The sequence below is a fragment of the Solanum stenotomum genome, chromosome 7 (genome assembly GCF_019186545.1).
Source record: "Solanum stenotomum isolate F172 chromosome 7, ASM1918654v1, whole genome shotgun sequence".
Lineage (NCBI taxonomy): Eukaryota > Viridiplantae > Streptophyta > Magnoliopsida > Solanales > Solanaceae > Solanum > Solanum stenotomum.
The window spans coordinates 52,964,231-52,977,746 of record NC_064288.1 but is presented as its reverse complement, the minus strand read 5'-3'; the positions used below and the strand labels follow the sequence as shown (position 1 = coordinate 52,977,746).

Genomic DNA, 13,516 nt, shown 5'->3' with positions numbered 1-13,516 from the left:
CACAAATGTTATTTAAACTCTAGTTTTTTAAATATTTTAATTAGTATAAATTATAGGAACCACATATTATAAGTACTAAATAACATCCCATCCCTTCTAGTTTTCTATTTACCAAAAATCCCTTAAAAATGATGTTTGCGGGATACATAGCGTTGTGCACGGGATACATTAGGTTTGATACATTCCACATAGCGAGATACATAGCGTTGTGCATGGGATACATTAGGTTTGAAACATTCCACATAGCGGGGTACATAGCGTTGTGCACGGGATACATGCGGGATACATAGCGTTGTGCACGGGATACATAACGTTTGATACATTTCACATAGCGGGATACATAGCGTTGTGCATAGGATACATGCGGGATACGTAGTTAAATAAGGGATTTTTGAAATTTTTGAAATAAGTAGGGATAAATGGATATTAAGGTAAGCAAATGAGTGTAGTTAAGTAATTTGTCCTTTTAATTAACTTAGTTAAAATCTCCAAATGATGGACCATCAATTCTCAAATATTCCTAATCAAGTTTTCAGTTATCTTTAATTGATTAAATTGTTTCGAGTTATTATTTTATTCAAATAAATTCTTACTTAATTTATTTTGTTAAAGCCTTAATTACTTTCAATTTATTTCAAATGGTTAGTTAAGTTTCCTTTCCTTTTATCTTTTTCTTTAAAAAAAAAAAAGGATTTTACACAAATCTCATAGTATTAAAAGCTAACTACATCATATCTTTATTCTTTTTTAAATTACAGAAATTCCTTATATTTGGCGGAATCTGAATACATTCCAAAACGTCTTGATATTTCGCATTCCAATTTCGGATACAACGCTCAACGTCACAATACTTAGCGTCTCGATTACAAATACATCACTCAAATGTCCCGGTATATCACGTATGCCCCGATACATAACGTAAAGTGATGTATTCGAGAACAAGAGAGTATGGATTTTTGTAGTTCTTTCAAATGGTAGGTAATTCTAGAAAATATGATAAAATAAGCTATGTATTTAGGTAATTTTTCCAAAAAAAAAAAATAATGATTTCTATACTTAGTCATTTTCTCAAAAAAGTTTTGTCGGATAATCACAGGTTCGGAGCTACTTTAAGTTCTAATACCTTCTTAAAGTAAAACTAAAAATCTCTAACCTATTTTCTCTAAATTTTTAAAGGTTTATTTGTTAAGACCTTTAAGATTAAGTTATCTTCATTTCTTTTTTTAAAAAAATTAAGTAAGGACTCTATCTAAATATTTTTCTTAAATTATTTTATACTTAGAGCATTTCAAAAAGTGTTTTTTCTAAAAATAGTAAAATTACAACATAAGAACAGTTCATTTGTTACGATTCAAGTCTATAATCTGGACGCTACCAACACTCAGAATAAGTATTAGTTTCAATGGATCCTTGACTTGACTTACTTCTATATACTTTAAGGGATCGTTTGGTGTGGGTAATAAAAATAAATAGTGATGCGATAGGAAAATAGCGATGAGATAAAAATTTTGTATCTTGTTTGGTTGTCATGTTTGGAATAACTTATCCCACTATTTATATCATAGTGATGAAATAGTTATTCCATATATATGATGGCATAACTTATTCCAGCATAATTAACTTCGATAACTAATTATGAGATAACTTATTTCCAATCAAACGACCGGGCAAAAGCTTCTTAAAAAATGAGCCGGCATTTTGTAATCAATATACAGCAAACGCTGGCGTGTCGCCTCGTCATCAATCAAATCAAAACGCAAAGAAAAAGCTAAAAGTAAAGAACTATGGCTTCAATAACTTGTAATAAAATAAAAAGTTGTTATGCATTATTGTTTGAACCCTTTTTGTTTCTTGTTCTTATCTACAAAAAAAATCCCAAAAGGTCAGTTTTTTTTTTTTTAATTTTTATGTTTTTTTTCTTAGTTAAAGGTTTGATTTTTAGTTCAGTTTCAATCTTTTCTTGGAATCATAGTGAAATGTCTGGTTTCTGATTCAGTTTCAATCTTTTCTTGTTGTCTGAACTTGTATGTCTTTTTTGTGATTATTAAAGATATGATTTTTAGTTCAGTATCAATCTTTTGATGTCTGAATTTGTAGTTATTTTGCCATAATTGGGTTGAAAATCAGGGAGGGGGGTGGGGGGGTTCAGTATCCATTGGAAGGAATTTGTTGATTTAGTAGAATTGGGTGAAGAGATTGAAGTTCAGTTTATTTTTTCATAGTTAAAGGTCTTATTTTTAGCTCAGTTTCAGTGTTTTTGTGAGGTGTGAATTTGTGTATTTTTTTTTTTTCAGAATTAAAGATTTGATTTTTAGATTAGTTTTGATGTATGGACTTGTAAACTGTCATAATTAGTTGAAATACAAGGATTTTGAGTACCCATTGGGAGAAATTTCTTGATCTAGTAGAATTGATAGTGAGATAAAGATTGAATGAAGATATTCGGGACAAGGTGGGAGTGACTTTCACGGTCGACAGACGACAAGATGAAGTAACGAGATTGAGATTGAGATGATTCGAGCATGTAAGGAGGAGAAAGCGTATTGGAGAGAGGTGGTTAGACATGATATGATGCATCTTTAGTTTATCGAGGACATGTCCTTAGATAGCAGTATATGTGAGGTCGCGTATTAAGATAGAAGGTTAGTAGTTAGTAGATAGGCTTGGTGTTAGTTTTGTGCGCATTATATGTTTCTCCGCTCATACCAGTAGTAGTAGCATTATTCTCGTTGTTCTTGTCCTGCGATTGCTGTGATTATCTGTTGTCTCATGTGCTTCGAGTTATCACATTTTTTGGCTGTTGTTATTGTTCCTTGTCTTATGAATGCTATGTAATGCTTTCCCTATTATTTGCTATGCCCTCTTTACTTCTTTATTTTTCTTTTTTCGAAATGCTTACTTGAGTTGAGGGTCTTTCGGAAACAACCTCTCTACCTCGTGGAGGTAGAGGTAAGGTCCGTGTACGCACACTAGGTATGTCTGAATTTGTATATCGTTTGCCATAGTTAAAGGTCTGATTTTTAGCTCAGAGTCAAATCTTTTCTTGATGTCGGGATTTTTATATGTATTTTGTTATAGTTAAAGGTATGATTTTTAGTGCAGTTTCAAACTTTTTGATGTTTGAATTTGTGTATATTTTGCCATGATTAGTTGAATTTCAGGGATTTTTGAGTATCCATTGGAAAAAAATAATCTTGATTCAGTAGAACTGGTGAAGAAAATGGAATGTAGTTTGAAGGAACATATAACCACTCTTTCTTTTGCTGCTTATGAATCTGTGACAGAAATGGGTTCCGGAAATTATGGGTATTTTCTCATATTTTATTCTTTGTTTTCGTTCTTTGTATAATTCTAGTTAATGTTCATGATTTTTGTTAATCTTTCTTTCCTTTTTCTTCTTTAGGTGCTCGCATTATAGAAGAAGATGCAAAATTAGAGCACCTTGTTGTGATGAGATATTTGATTGCAGACATTGCCATAATGACTCAAAGGTAGAAACTTTTTTCATATTCAATTGATTTTTTTTTGGTTTTTTTTCTTCTTTTTATGTGAGAATTAATCTTAGTTTTTTCATTTCTTGATCAGAATTCTTTAGATGTTGATCCACTCAAACGACACGATATTCCTCGCCATGATATTAAAAGGGTTAGTTTTCAAATTTTTTCCCTCCTTTTGTATAAAGATTCTATAGTTATGCTTGAGGTCTAAAAATTTATGATGTTCGGATTCTTCAAAAGTATCACACCCGGGTGTGTGTCGGATCCTCCAAAAGCTATCCCAACCACCACATCTTAAAATAGGTAATCCTCTTTATTTAGGTAAGGAAAGAAGAACACAAAGGGCAGGTGATTTAGGCTTTATGTTATGTGTAATTCTCAATGAAGCTATTTTAGTTTGATTGTGTGAATAGGTAGAACATTTTTCTACTGGAAGATCTGTTTAGCCACATGAGTTTTGTCATCTCCGTAGGAAAATATAGAGAACGTCAAGTGTTTTTTATGATAGATTTTGTTTTATATGATACTGGACTGAGATGAGCTTAAACTGTGTGATATGGAGAATGGAGATTCATATAGTCGATCCCAGCTTGGTTTAGATTGAGGCGTAGTTGTTGTAGAATGGAGCTAGCTATTTCATATATCACCTGATGTTTATCAGATCGCGAAGAGCTCAAGAATCATTTTTCTAGTTACTTTATTGAATTGATCTTCTTTATGTAATATCTCCTTTCGTACAAACTTATGCTTTGTCTCAGTCACTTTCATTTGCAATTGAGACATGTGTGATTATATAATGTGTGAGTGGTCATGGTGTGATCGTAGTACCAAGAATTTGGTTAAGGGTGTCCAAGTTTGATGTATATGTATAAAAAGTAACTGTTGACATATATACACAATACATTTTTTTATATACACAATACAATTTTCCGACAAAGGATGTCGGTCTATATGGCTCCACATTGTATTTGATTAAGATTCTTGTTCATACCTTTTGATGTTGACTGATTTGAGTATGCTTTCTCTATATGTTTTTCAGGTCATTTGCTCATTGTGTAATACTGAACAGGATGTGAGTTTCCTCAATTGTTAACGACTCGATTCAAGTTTTTATAAATGTTGAGTTGATTTTAAATTTGCTTGGTCCTTGATTGTGCTTTAGGTTCAACAAAAATGCATCCAATGCGGGGTTTGCATGGGGAAGTACTTTTGCTCAAAATGCAACTTCTTTGATGATGATGTAAAATTCTTTAAATAATTCGTCTACGATGCTGTTTGCTCGAAATTTATACTATGCTTTAACAAGATGATTGCTATTTTTAGGTCTCGAAGAATCAATACCACTGTGATAAATGTGGAATCTGCAGGTTAATATCTTTCTCATACTGTACATCATTATCGGTTCTCTAATGCATTTTCCTAAATTACACCATATTTGTGTAAACACAAAGTCAACGACATCTGAAACATATGCTGGTCTGTAGTCACAAAATGGGCTGAAGGCAACCTTTCTTACGGAGGGACTTCGTTTTAAGTGCACGCTAAATAATGTCCCGTTGATGAGTTTCATATGTAATTAGGATTACTTGTTGTTGATTATAGACAGAGGCGAATCTAGGATTTTTCGAATATGGGTGCACCAAGTAAAATATATTGAAGTGGAAATTGATCCTTAATCCTCAATGTCAAAAGCTCAACTTTTAACCATGTGGACCATTTAGACTTCTTGTAGTACGGGTGCCAGAATATAATATTATACAAATTTTAGAAAAAATATATATAAAATATCTAATTTTACAAAGAGACCACGGGTGCGGGTGCCCTATTTTTTGGCTCTAAACTCGCCACTGATTATAGATGGTATGGATTAGAAATGATTCAGTCTAGTTTAGTATTCTTGTGTCTCTTTACTTTCTATACCTGCACTACAGCCATAAAAAGACATAAGCTATGTTGCTCGGGATCGTCAAAAGTGTTGTTACACCCGTGTCAACAACAACAACATACCTAGTGTAATTCCACAAGTAGTGGGGTCTGGGGAGGTTGTCTACGATTAGACACTCGGCTCAAGGAAAGCAAAAACACAACACTTATGGAAACATAACCCGTAACAACAACATGATAGTAATAAAACCGAGGGATAAGAGACAACAAATAGTAATAGAAAACTAAGAATGAGAAATATGGAAATAATAAAAATAACGAAAATATACTACCATTTCAGTTAAACTTACATCAGTTGCATCATCTGCACATGCCATTGTATATTTTTGGTTTGGTAACGTTGTGTCTAATATATTATTCATCATTTTACGGTCCAAAATATTCGAAAACAGAACGGGTGGCGAGGAGAACTTCTTTCACTGTGACACATGTGGTGAGTGAGATGCTCAACCTTGAATTAGAACTTAAATCAGCAATAAAGGCTCTTATCAACAATATTGTTCGGACTCTCTAAAATTGTTGTTGGTGTGTGTCGGATCCTCCAAGAGTAGAGCAATTTTATACTTTTGGGTTATCCGACATCAGTGCAGCAACATTTTTGGAGAGTTCGAGCATCATAACTTATTAGGTTGTATTTAGTTTGTTAGAGTTATGGAATATCCTTCCTTTTGCAGGATGCTGCTATACAAATTCGATGAAGGAATCACATAAATGTATAGAAAGAGCGATGCACCACAATTGCCCTGTTTGCTTTGAGGTAAGGGCAGAATTCCGACAATAACCCTGAAACGGACCCAGGGTACCGTAAGGGAGTTACGTCAAAAAATTACACTATATTTTTCAGAATGAGATATAGTGTAATTTTTTGACGTATCAAAATTATTTTTTTATGTATATATGGTAGATTTCGAACCCCCTTAATTTCTTTTTGCGTTGATTTTTTTTATATTTTGTACCCCCTTAAGTAAATTCCTAACTCCGACTCTTGATTCTTTCAACTTCATGCAGTATATTTTTGATACAACAAAAAACATCATCGTCTTGCCTTGCGGTCACACAATGCATCTGGAATGTGTCATGCAGATGGAACAACATTTCCAGTACGTACATGACATGTTATGATTCTCTATGAACAATCAATTCCTTAATGATCCCATAACAGAACACCCCTCCCCGTTTGGTCTATGTTTCTCGGACTCTTCAAAAACATTCTAGTTGTTTGTCGGATCCTCCAAAAGCTATGCATTTTTGGATGATCCGAGCAACATAGATTTTGGTTGCATTGTGCTCTGTTCCAATAATTTGTGCATGCAGGTATTCTTGTCCTGTTTGCTCAAGATCATACTGTGACATGTCTCGAGTCTGGGAACAACTGGACCAGGAGGTACATACTACATACTCCCTCCATTTCAATTTGTTTGTCTGTTTTTTACTAGACACGGAGCTCAAGAAAACAAAGATGGCATTTGGATCTTCTGATCTTAAGCTAAAAGTATGTAGAATGTACCAAAATGACCTTTAATGTCTTAAACGTGTCGTGTGGAAAGTTAGAACTAAAGAGTTGTCAAAAAAGGAAAGATTATTTCTTAAACGGACTAAAAAGGACAGTAAGACAAACAAATTGAAACTGAGGGAGTAGTTACTAAGCTGATTGACGTTTTTTTTCCCGACTCTTCTCTTCAAACTGACAAGTTCATCTATTTTCTAATTCTAGGTTGCGTCAACAGCTATGCCTGAAATGTATCAGGACAAGAAGGTAAGAAACAAGTTTGTCGATCCATTTGAAATTTCGTACATGAATTTGATCGCCTTTTACCTTACATTTGAATTTCGTTGAATTTTAGGTTTGGATTCTTTGCAACGACTGTGCGGAAACATCTGAGGTTAACTTCCATATAGTAGCACATAAATGTCCAAGTTGCAAATCCTATAATACAAGGCAGACAAGAGGAGGGTCCAGTTCATGCTCTAATATTACCGATATAATCAGATGAGGTTCTTAATCGCGACATTAGATCAGGTTTTTTCTTCAAATTACTATTTGCCTGATTATAAACGATGAAATCAATGCCCACGAGTCATGACTGCAACAATTGGTATGATTATAACTTCATTATTTTCCACGAGTTTACCTCAGAAAGCATCGAGGAGGAATTTACATGTCATTACTTGCAACAAGGGAGTTGTCGAACATTCTTTACTTATTCTTTCACCTAATCTCTCTCTATTGCTTTCTCTATTGCTTTATGTAGAGACGGATTTAGGATTTTTAAGTTTATAAGTTCTGAACTCACAGTCCGTTTTACTTTTCTAGCTTCGAGAAGATTAGTTATATGTATTGAGTGGATTCTCCTCAACACAAATATAAGTTCTGGAGGAAAATTATTGAATTCTGTTGAACTCGTATCTTGTACTGTAGAATACAAGAAGATATTCCAAAATGAACTTTGATTAGCAGTATTTGTGCAAAACTTAATTAAACTTGACAACAGTGTAGATTTTGTTCTTTGATCTACCTAGTATTCGAAATTCACTAGTCTGACTAACTGGATTGACGTCATGTAAGGTCTACTTAAGGGAATGCTCTCTCTACTAGGAGTTCTCCATTTTTGAGGCTTATTGAGAGACACTCATACACACTCTTCTTGATTAACAAATTGAAAGTGTGATTTCTCTTATCCAGAGGTCTTGGTTTCGATCCCTCTGAATAGAAAATTTTTTGATAGGAAGGCTCTACGCAACATGAATCTGGCTTAGTCAGTACAACTATTGTTGTTTTTGTTCTTCCTGTCTTCCATCAATATTCAGATAAAAATTTAGTACAAATATAGAATACATATTTTTTTCTTTGTTCTTTTTTCTTTTTTATACTACATTCTTTCAAAAATTCTATAAAAGAAAAATGTAGTCCCGGAGACGATTTTGATAGAAACTGTTTTACTCCCAGATGAGACTTTTCAATATGAATTTGAACTAGTCGGATCTCAAAGCAGGTAGTGGACACTGACATGCTCTAGTGCTTGGAGAATAAAAGTTGAATTTTTCTCTTGTTATGTGGTTGCACTGGCCTTGCATTTCTTTCAGCATGCTGAAATAATAATAACAATAATAATAAATATTGTTTTACATAAAATATAGTCCAAATCAAACTAAAAAAACAATACAAGCTAGAACATTTTTATTCAATACAAAACATTCGAAAAACTACTTTTAAAATGTTATTTCCTTTATTTCATTTTATAATCTCATAATTTGATCTGACACGGAATTTTTAAAGTAAAAAAAAAAACTTTGAATGTTATGTTTCATATTAAGTATAGGTATAATCTATTAAAATGTATTTGAATATTTATGATTTTAAACATGTCAGGTGAATTATTAGAATTAAAATATATATAAAAAGATTATTTTAAAAAATAAAAAAATAAGACGCATAAATTAAAACAACTGAAATAATAAAAAATAGAGGGGAACTTACATCATGTACAGCTTTTCTAAGCAAATTCACTTGAAATCTTGAAACAGTTTCTACCTAAAATAAATAATGTTTAATTAATCATTTAGTTCTAATAATCTCATAAATTTTTTAATAATATTTAAATTTTGGATTTATTTTTTTAAAAAAAAATTACCTTCTTGTTGACTAGCCAAGTAACACCTTCTGTGCAAGGAGGAATAGTGAGTGAACCGTTGTACTCATAGTAACTTTCTCTATAAATATTATTAGTAATATACTTTGGATTAATCATGCCCAAACTCCTCTCTTCACCTTCTTGATCTATCATGGATAATATATGTCCCCTCAACTATAATCAATAATCACAAAAAAAAAAAAATCATCAAAAATAATATAAGAGTTGAGTATATATCGAAAGGGAGTGTTGGAGCAACGATAAACACGATTAAAAACTCACTGAAAAATGTTTAGAGGTTATTTCTATTGGTATTTGATTGAAACGGTAAGAGAGAGAGAAAATAAGGAAGTTTTCCACTATTTCAAAAGGATTTTTTTTCCACTATGAATTTTCATACTAGTAATAAAAATTATTACTTGTATAATATTTACTTAATTAAGACTAATTTAAATCGAGACTATTGTATAATATTCGCTTAATTAAAACTAATTTAAACCGAGAATGATTAATGATAATTCATATAGCCAACTTAATTTATTTGAAATTGAGGTGCAGTCATTATATTAGCAAAAACTTAAACTCTCATCCCCTTTTTATCCTCACAGAGTACTTTATACTTTTTTTTTTAGGTTCAACTAAATTAAATTTGCATCGATAAATTTTATTTATTATTGACAATAAATAGATTTAGTAAAAAAAAACACTTACTATAAAAATAAATGGATCTGGTTTGCCAAATTTGTAAAGGACAGCATTTACAACTATCTTTTTATTCACCTGCTCCTGATGAACCATATGCAATTCCAAGGCATACCTATCATTCAAATCATACCAAAAAATAAATAAAAGTATACGAAAAGGTCACAAAAATAATTTTTTTTACATTTAAAAATAATTTATCTTTATTCTTAATGAATAATTTATAAGACATAAATATTTATAATTTATTTTACAGCTCAAGTATTGAAAAGTTCCCTCATAAAGAAAAACTGCTCCAACATATAAAGTAATATTAAATTTAAAATATATTCTCTTAAACATTAAACCGATCTTGAAAAAGATTATATATCAAATCAGATACAAAGAAAGCAAATAAATAAAGAGAAGGATTCAGTGAAATATTACTTATCATTTATCAGTCTTGCCTTATATATAGATGTACCTATCAAAGTAGTAGTTTAATTTGTGGTGGAAATATTTTTGGCAATCATATTTATTAGGTTATTAATTAACATTTATTTCAATATTTATATGTAATTACCTTATAAGTTATGTGAGAATAATTTTACAGTATTAGTTGCTGAAAAAAAATTTAATTTTTTTATGTGTGTTATTAATTATTATTAAGGATAAAATAATTAATTAAAAAAAGTAGTAGCTTATTAGTTGATTGACTAGCTGATCTTTAGGGGTGTGCAAAAACCGATTTAACCAATAAACCGAACCGAAAAAAACACTATTGGTATATTGATATTGGGTTATTGGGTTGACGATTTTTAAACGGTTTTGCAAAATTTTTTATTGGGTTATTGGTTCGGTTTCCGGTTTTATAATTTTTGTTAATGGTTAAACCGATAACCCAATAAGACTATACTAAATTTACTAGTCTTATTGTTAATGGTTAAACGATTGTAATTTTCACACTTTTTCCTTTGAATGTGTCTAGTGTCTAAACTTGCAAGAAAAATGATTGTTACTTTTATGATTATTACTTTCATGCCAAATGTTGGAAAAATCATATGGTATTTTCTTATTGGTTAAACCGAAAACCGAACCGTTAAGTACCGTAAATCGATTAACCAAAAACCGATAAGAAATATGTTATTGGTTTGGTTATCGGTTTGAAGTATTTACAAACCGAAAACCGATAAATCGAACCAACAACACCTAAAACCGAACCGACCGATGCGCACCCCTACTGATCTTTCATTTTGGTGGTAAGAGTTAGATCCTGCATCTTGTAATCCCTTTTCCCTACCTCATTTTTTTAAAAAATAAATAAATTATTTTGAACGACTAAAATAATAAATAATTTGAGATAATTATTTTTAAAAATAACAACAGATAACTTAAAATGGAGGGAGTAAAATATTATTGGTACCTTCTACCATTAATAGTATGTTCAGATGGTGAATGCCAGTGAATTTGTATAAGAGGGTAGTTTGTGTCATTCATCAAAATTGATCCAGCATCCCCATGCCAATGCAACTGCATAGATATAAAAATAAATAAATTATACTAAAAATCATAAGATCTTAGACAAATTCAAAATTTAAATCATATTATTTCAAATTTGGGATTTTATCGTAACTAGTTTGATTTTTTCGATTTGTTATTAATCATTCGTAGTTATCTAATGAATCCATGGACCTATATATAACTTGTTGTGACGAAAAGATGAAAACGAAAATCGAAATATATATCAAAAGACACAAAAATTTAACATTTTTCGATCCACAAATAGTATAAGTAAAATTCACAAATAGTCATGTTTCACCCATATGATAGATTTTTCAAAAATCTTGAAAGGAAACTTTCGGTTGAAATTTGAAACTTCAAGACAGTGACTACTTTTTAGTAGTCAATAAGTGCTAGTTCTGCCTAATAAGTACTCACCGACTTTTTTACATAGAGTTTAGATTTTATTCACTGACTGGATATATAAACAATAACATATAACCGACTTTACCCCTCCCTCGAAGAGATAGAGAAGTTATTTTCAACAACTCAAAATATTTAAAAAAAAGTTAATATTAACAGTTGAAAAACATATCAATAAATAAGGAAAGCTATATCATTTAAAGAAAAGAAGCGGTAACAATAACGAAATAATATGATAACTGATTTGCTAATAATATTGAATCTTTTCATGATATCACTTGTAAAAGAAGAAAGAAATAAGTAACAATTAAAATCAATTAATTAAAGCAATTAGAATATTCTAAAAATGGTGAATATCTTTAATAAAAAATTAAATACTTACTGAAATATCATGTCCTCGATTTCTTATAGTAGAATTAGTAGGCTTGTAATGTTTCATGTGACCCAATTTTCTCATATTTTTGACTCTACAACTTGAAATATCAATTGGAGATTGCATTTTCCCATTCTTGCAAGTTTCCCATTCTTTATTTAGATCTCCCCATTTACTTGGTCCTTTCTTACTCCTTTCATTATAATCAAACTTCACCTCATCCTCAATTTCTACACATCAAAAAGGTCAAATTAGTGTCAACATACATCAAGTAATGGAAATTAGAAGAAGAAAAAAAAGAGTAGAAGAAATATTTGAATATGAAGAGCAGACGAATCAGAATCTAGAGTCAGTGAGTTTAATAAAACAAATAACATCGTTGACCAATTTCTTGCATGTTTTTGAAAAATTGAAATAGCCTTAGAGTTTCAAATTTGACTATTGAAATTAAAGGACAATATCATAAAGTTTCACACTCGAGAAAATTGAAACTCCATGAATTATACATGGATTGAAAAGTGACTATTTTCGGATTTGACCCCCATAGTTTGAAACAAAAATAATAGATTTGATTGAATCCATGCACAAAGTCCCTTTTAGAATTAACTCTGGAAGTAGGAAGAAGAGGATAAAACGTATATGATGAGTTCATCTAAACTCAATAGCTTTGGTTTTGATTCTGTATATGAATTGAGAAATTGACTAAACATGTACATATTAAAAGTAGCATAATTGGATTAATCGTTACAAGAATGATATTACTTACCACCACCTTCATTTTTTTGATGACTAATGGATGTTGCATTCAAAAATATAGACAAATGGAGGAATGATCCAAAAATAATTAAAATTAAGTTGCAACTTTGTTTCTTCATTTTGAGAAAGATGATGATTAGAAAAATTGTTTGAAGTGATAAGTGAAAAAAACAACACATATTTAAAGGAATATTATATTTGCAACTACTTCACTAATAATAGGAAAAAAATATATAGATATTGACTTTATCCATTATTATTAACAAACATTCCAAAAAGAAGAAGAAGATAAAATCTTTTATAAATGTTTTACTAAATTAAGAAAATCACAATCTTCATAAACAATTTCTTAATATGTTTGAATTATTATTTTACCTTTGATGTAAAATTAAATCTAGACAATTCCCCTAGTTGTGCTTGTGGTATTAATTAGTTTATTGAACTGATTTGCTAATAATAATGTAATTAAGATTAGTCTACGTGTTCTTCTAAAGTTGGGATATATTCCAAATTGATATTATTTCTTTTAACATCCTCTAAAAAAAAAGTTAAATTATAAAAAAGATTAAAAAGTTACTCTTAAAGATATACTAGAATAAGATGAACTTTGCATTCTCCTCTCAAAATTTCTAGTTAGTATTTCTTGTTTTATATTACTCATTAATTATAATAAATATGTGATATTTAAAAGGTAAAAATTGAAATTAATT

At 30.6% G+C, this 13,516-nt stretch overlaps 2 protein-coding genes across 3 annotated transcripts; one reads left to right on the top strand and one right to left on the bottom strand.

Annotated features, from left to right (window-relative positions):
- The first annotated feature begins 1,757 nt into the window (after nt 1–1,757).
- Nucleotides 1,758–7,929, top strand: LOC125871481 (E3 ubiquitin-protein ligase RZFP34-like). 2 transcript variants are annotated; one of them, XM_049552073.1, is made up of 13 exons: nt 1,758–1,882; nt 3,162–3,306; nt 3,404–3,491; nt 3,586–3,645; nt 4,537–4,569; nt 4,660–4,737; nt 4,821–4,864; nt 5,834–5,874; nt 6,116–6,198; nt 6,450–6,541; nt 6,756–6,825; nt 7,156–7,197; nt 7,286–7,929. In XM_049552073.1, the coding sequence occupies exons 1-13, from the start codon at nt 1,822–1,824 to the stop codon at nt 7,433–7,435; spliced, it is 987 nt and encodes a 328-aa protein (XP_049408030.1). In that variant the 5' UTR covers nt 1,758–1,821; the 3' UTR covers nt 7,436–7,929. The 2 variants fall into 2 exon arrangements, with proteins under 2 accessions (XP_049408030.1, XP_049408031.1); XM_049552074.1 differs by having other exon boundaries at nt 1,810–1,882; nt 3,151–3,306; nt 7,286–7,927.
- A 482-nt stretch (nt 7,930–8,411) lies between these two features.
- LOC125871482 (alpha carbonic anhydrase 7-like) lies at nt 8,412–12,938 on the bottom strand. Its single transcript, XM_049552075.1, has 7 exons — nt 12,817–12,938; nt 12,060–12,280; nt 11,178–11,284; nt 9,785–9,890; nt 9,074–9,247; nt 8,920–8,973; nt 8,412–8,529 (listed from the first exon to the last, which is right to left on the bottom strand). Exons 1-7 carry the CDS (start codon nt 12,923–12,925, stop codon nt 8,455–8,457), a joined length of 846 nt encoding a protein of 281 aa, XP_049408032.1. The 5' UTR covers nt 12,926–12,938; the 3' UTR covers nt 8,412–8,454.
- Nucleotides 12,939–13,516: the final 578 nt, after the last annotated feature.

Coding starts and splice junctions, on each gene's coding strand:
- LOC125871481 (XM_049552073.1), top strand. CDS start 1,822: ATGCATTATTGTTTGAACCCTTTTTGTTTCTTGTTCTTATCTACAAAA. Junction 3,646..4,536: donor CTCGCCATGATATTAAAAGG/GTTAGTTTTCAA, acceptor TATGTTTTTCAG/GTCATTTGCTCATTGTGTAA. Junction 6,826..7,155: donor GGGAACAACTGGACCAGGAG/GTACATACTACA, acceptor TTCTAATTCTAG/GTTGCGTCAACAGCTATGCC.
- LOC125871482 (XM_049552075.1), bottom strand. CDS start 12,925: ATGAAGAAACAAAGTTGCAACTTAATTTTAATTATTTTTGGATCATTC. Junction 9,891..11,177: donor CATACTATTAATGGTAGAAG/GTACCAATAATA, acceptor TTTGAATGATAG/GTATGCCTTGGAATTGCATA. Junction 9,248..9,784: donor CAGATCCATTTATTTTTATA/GTAAGTGTTTTT, acceptor TATTGATTATAG/TTGAGGGGACATATATTATC.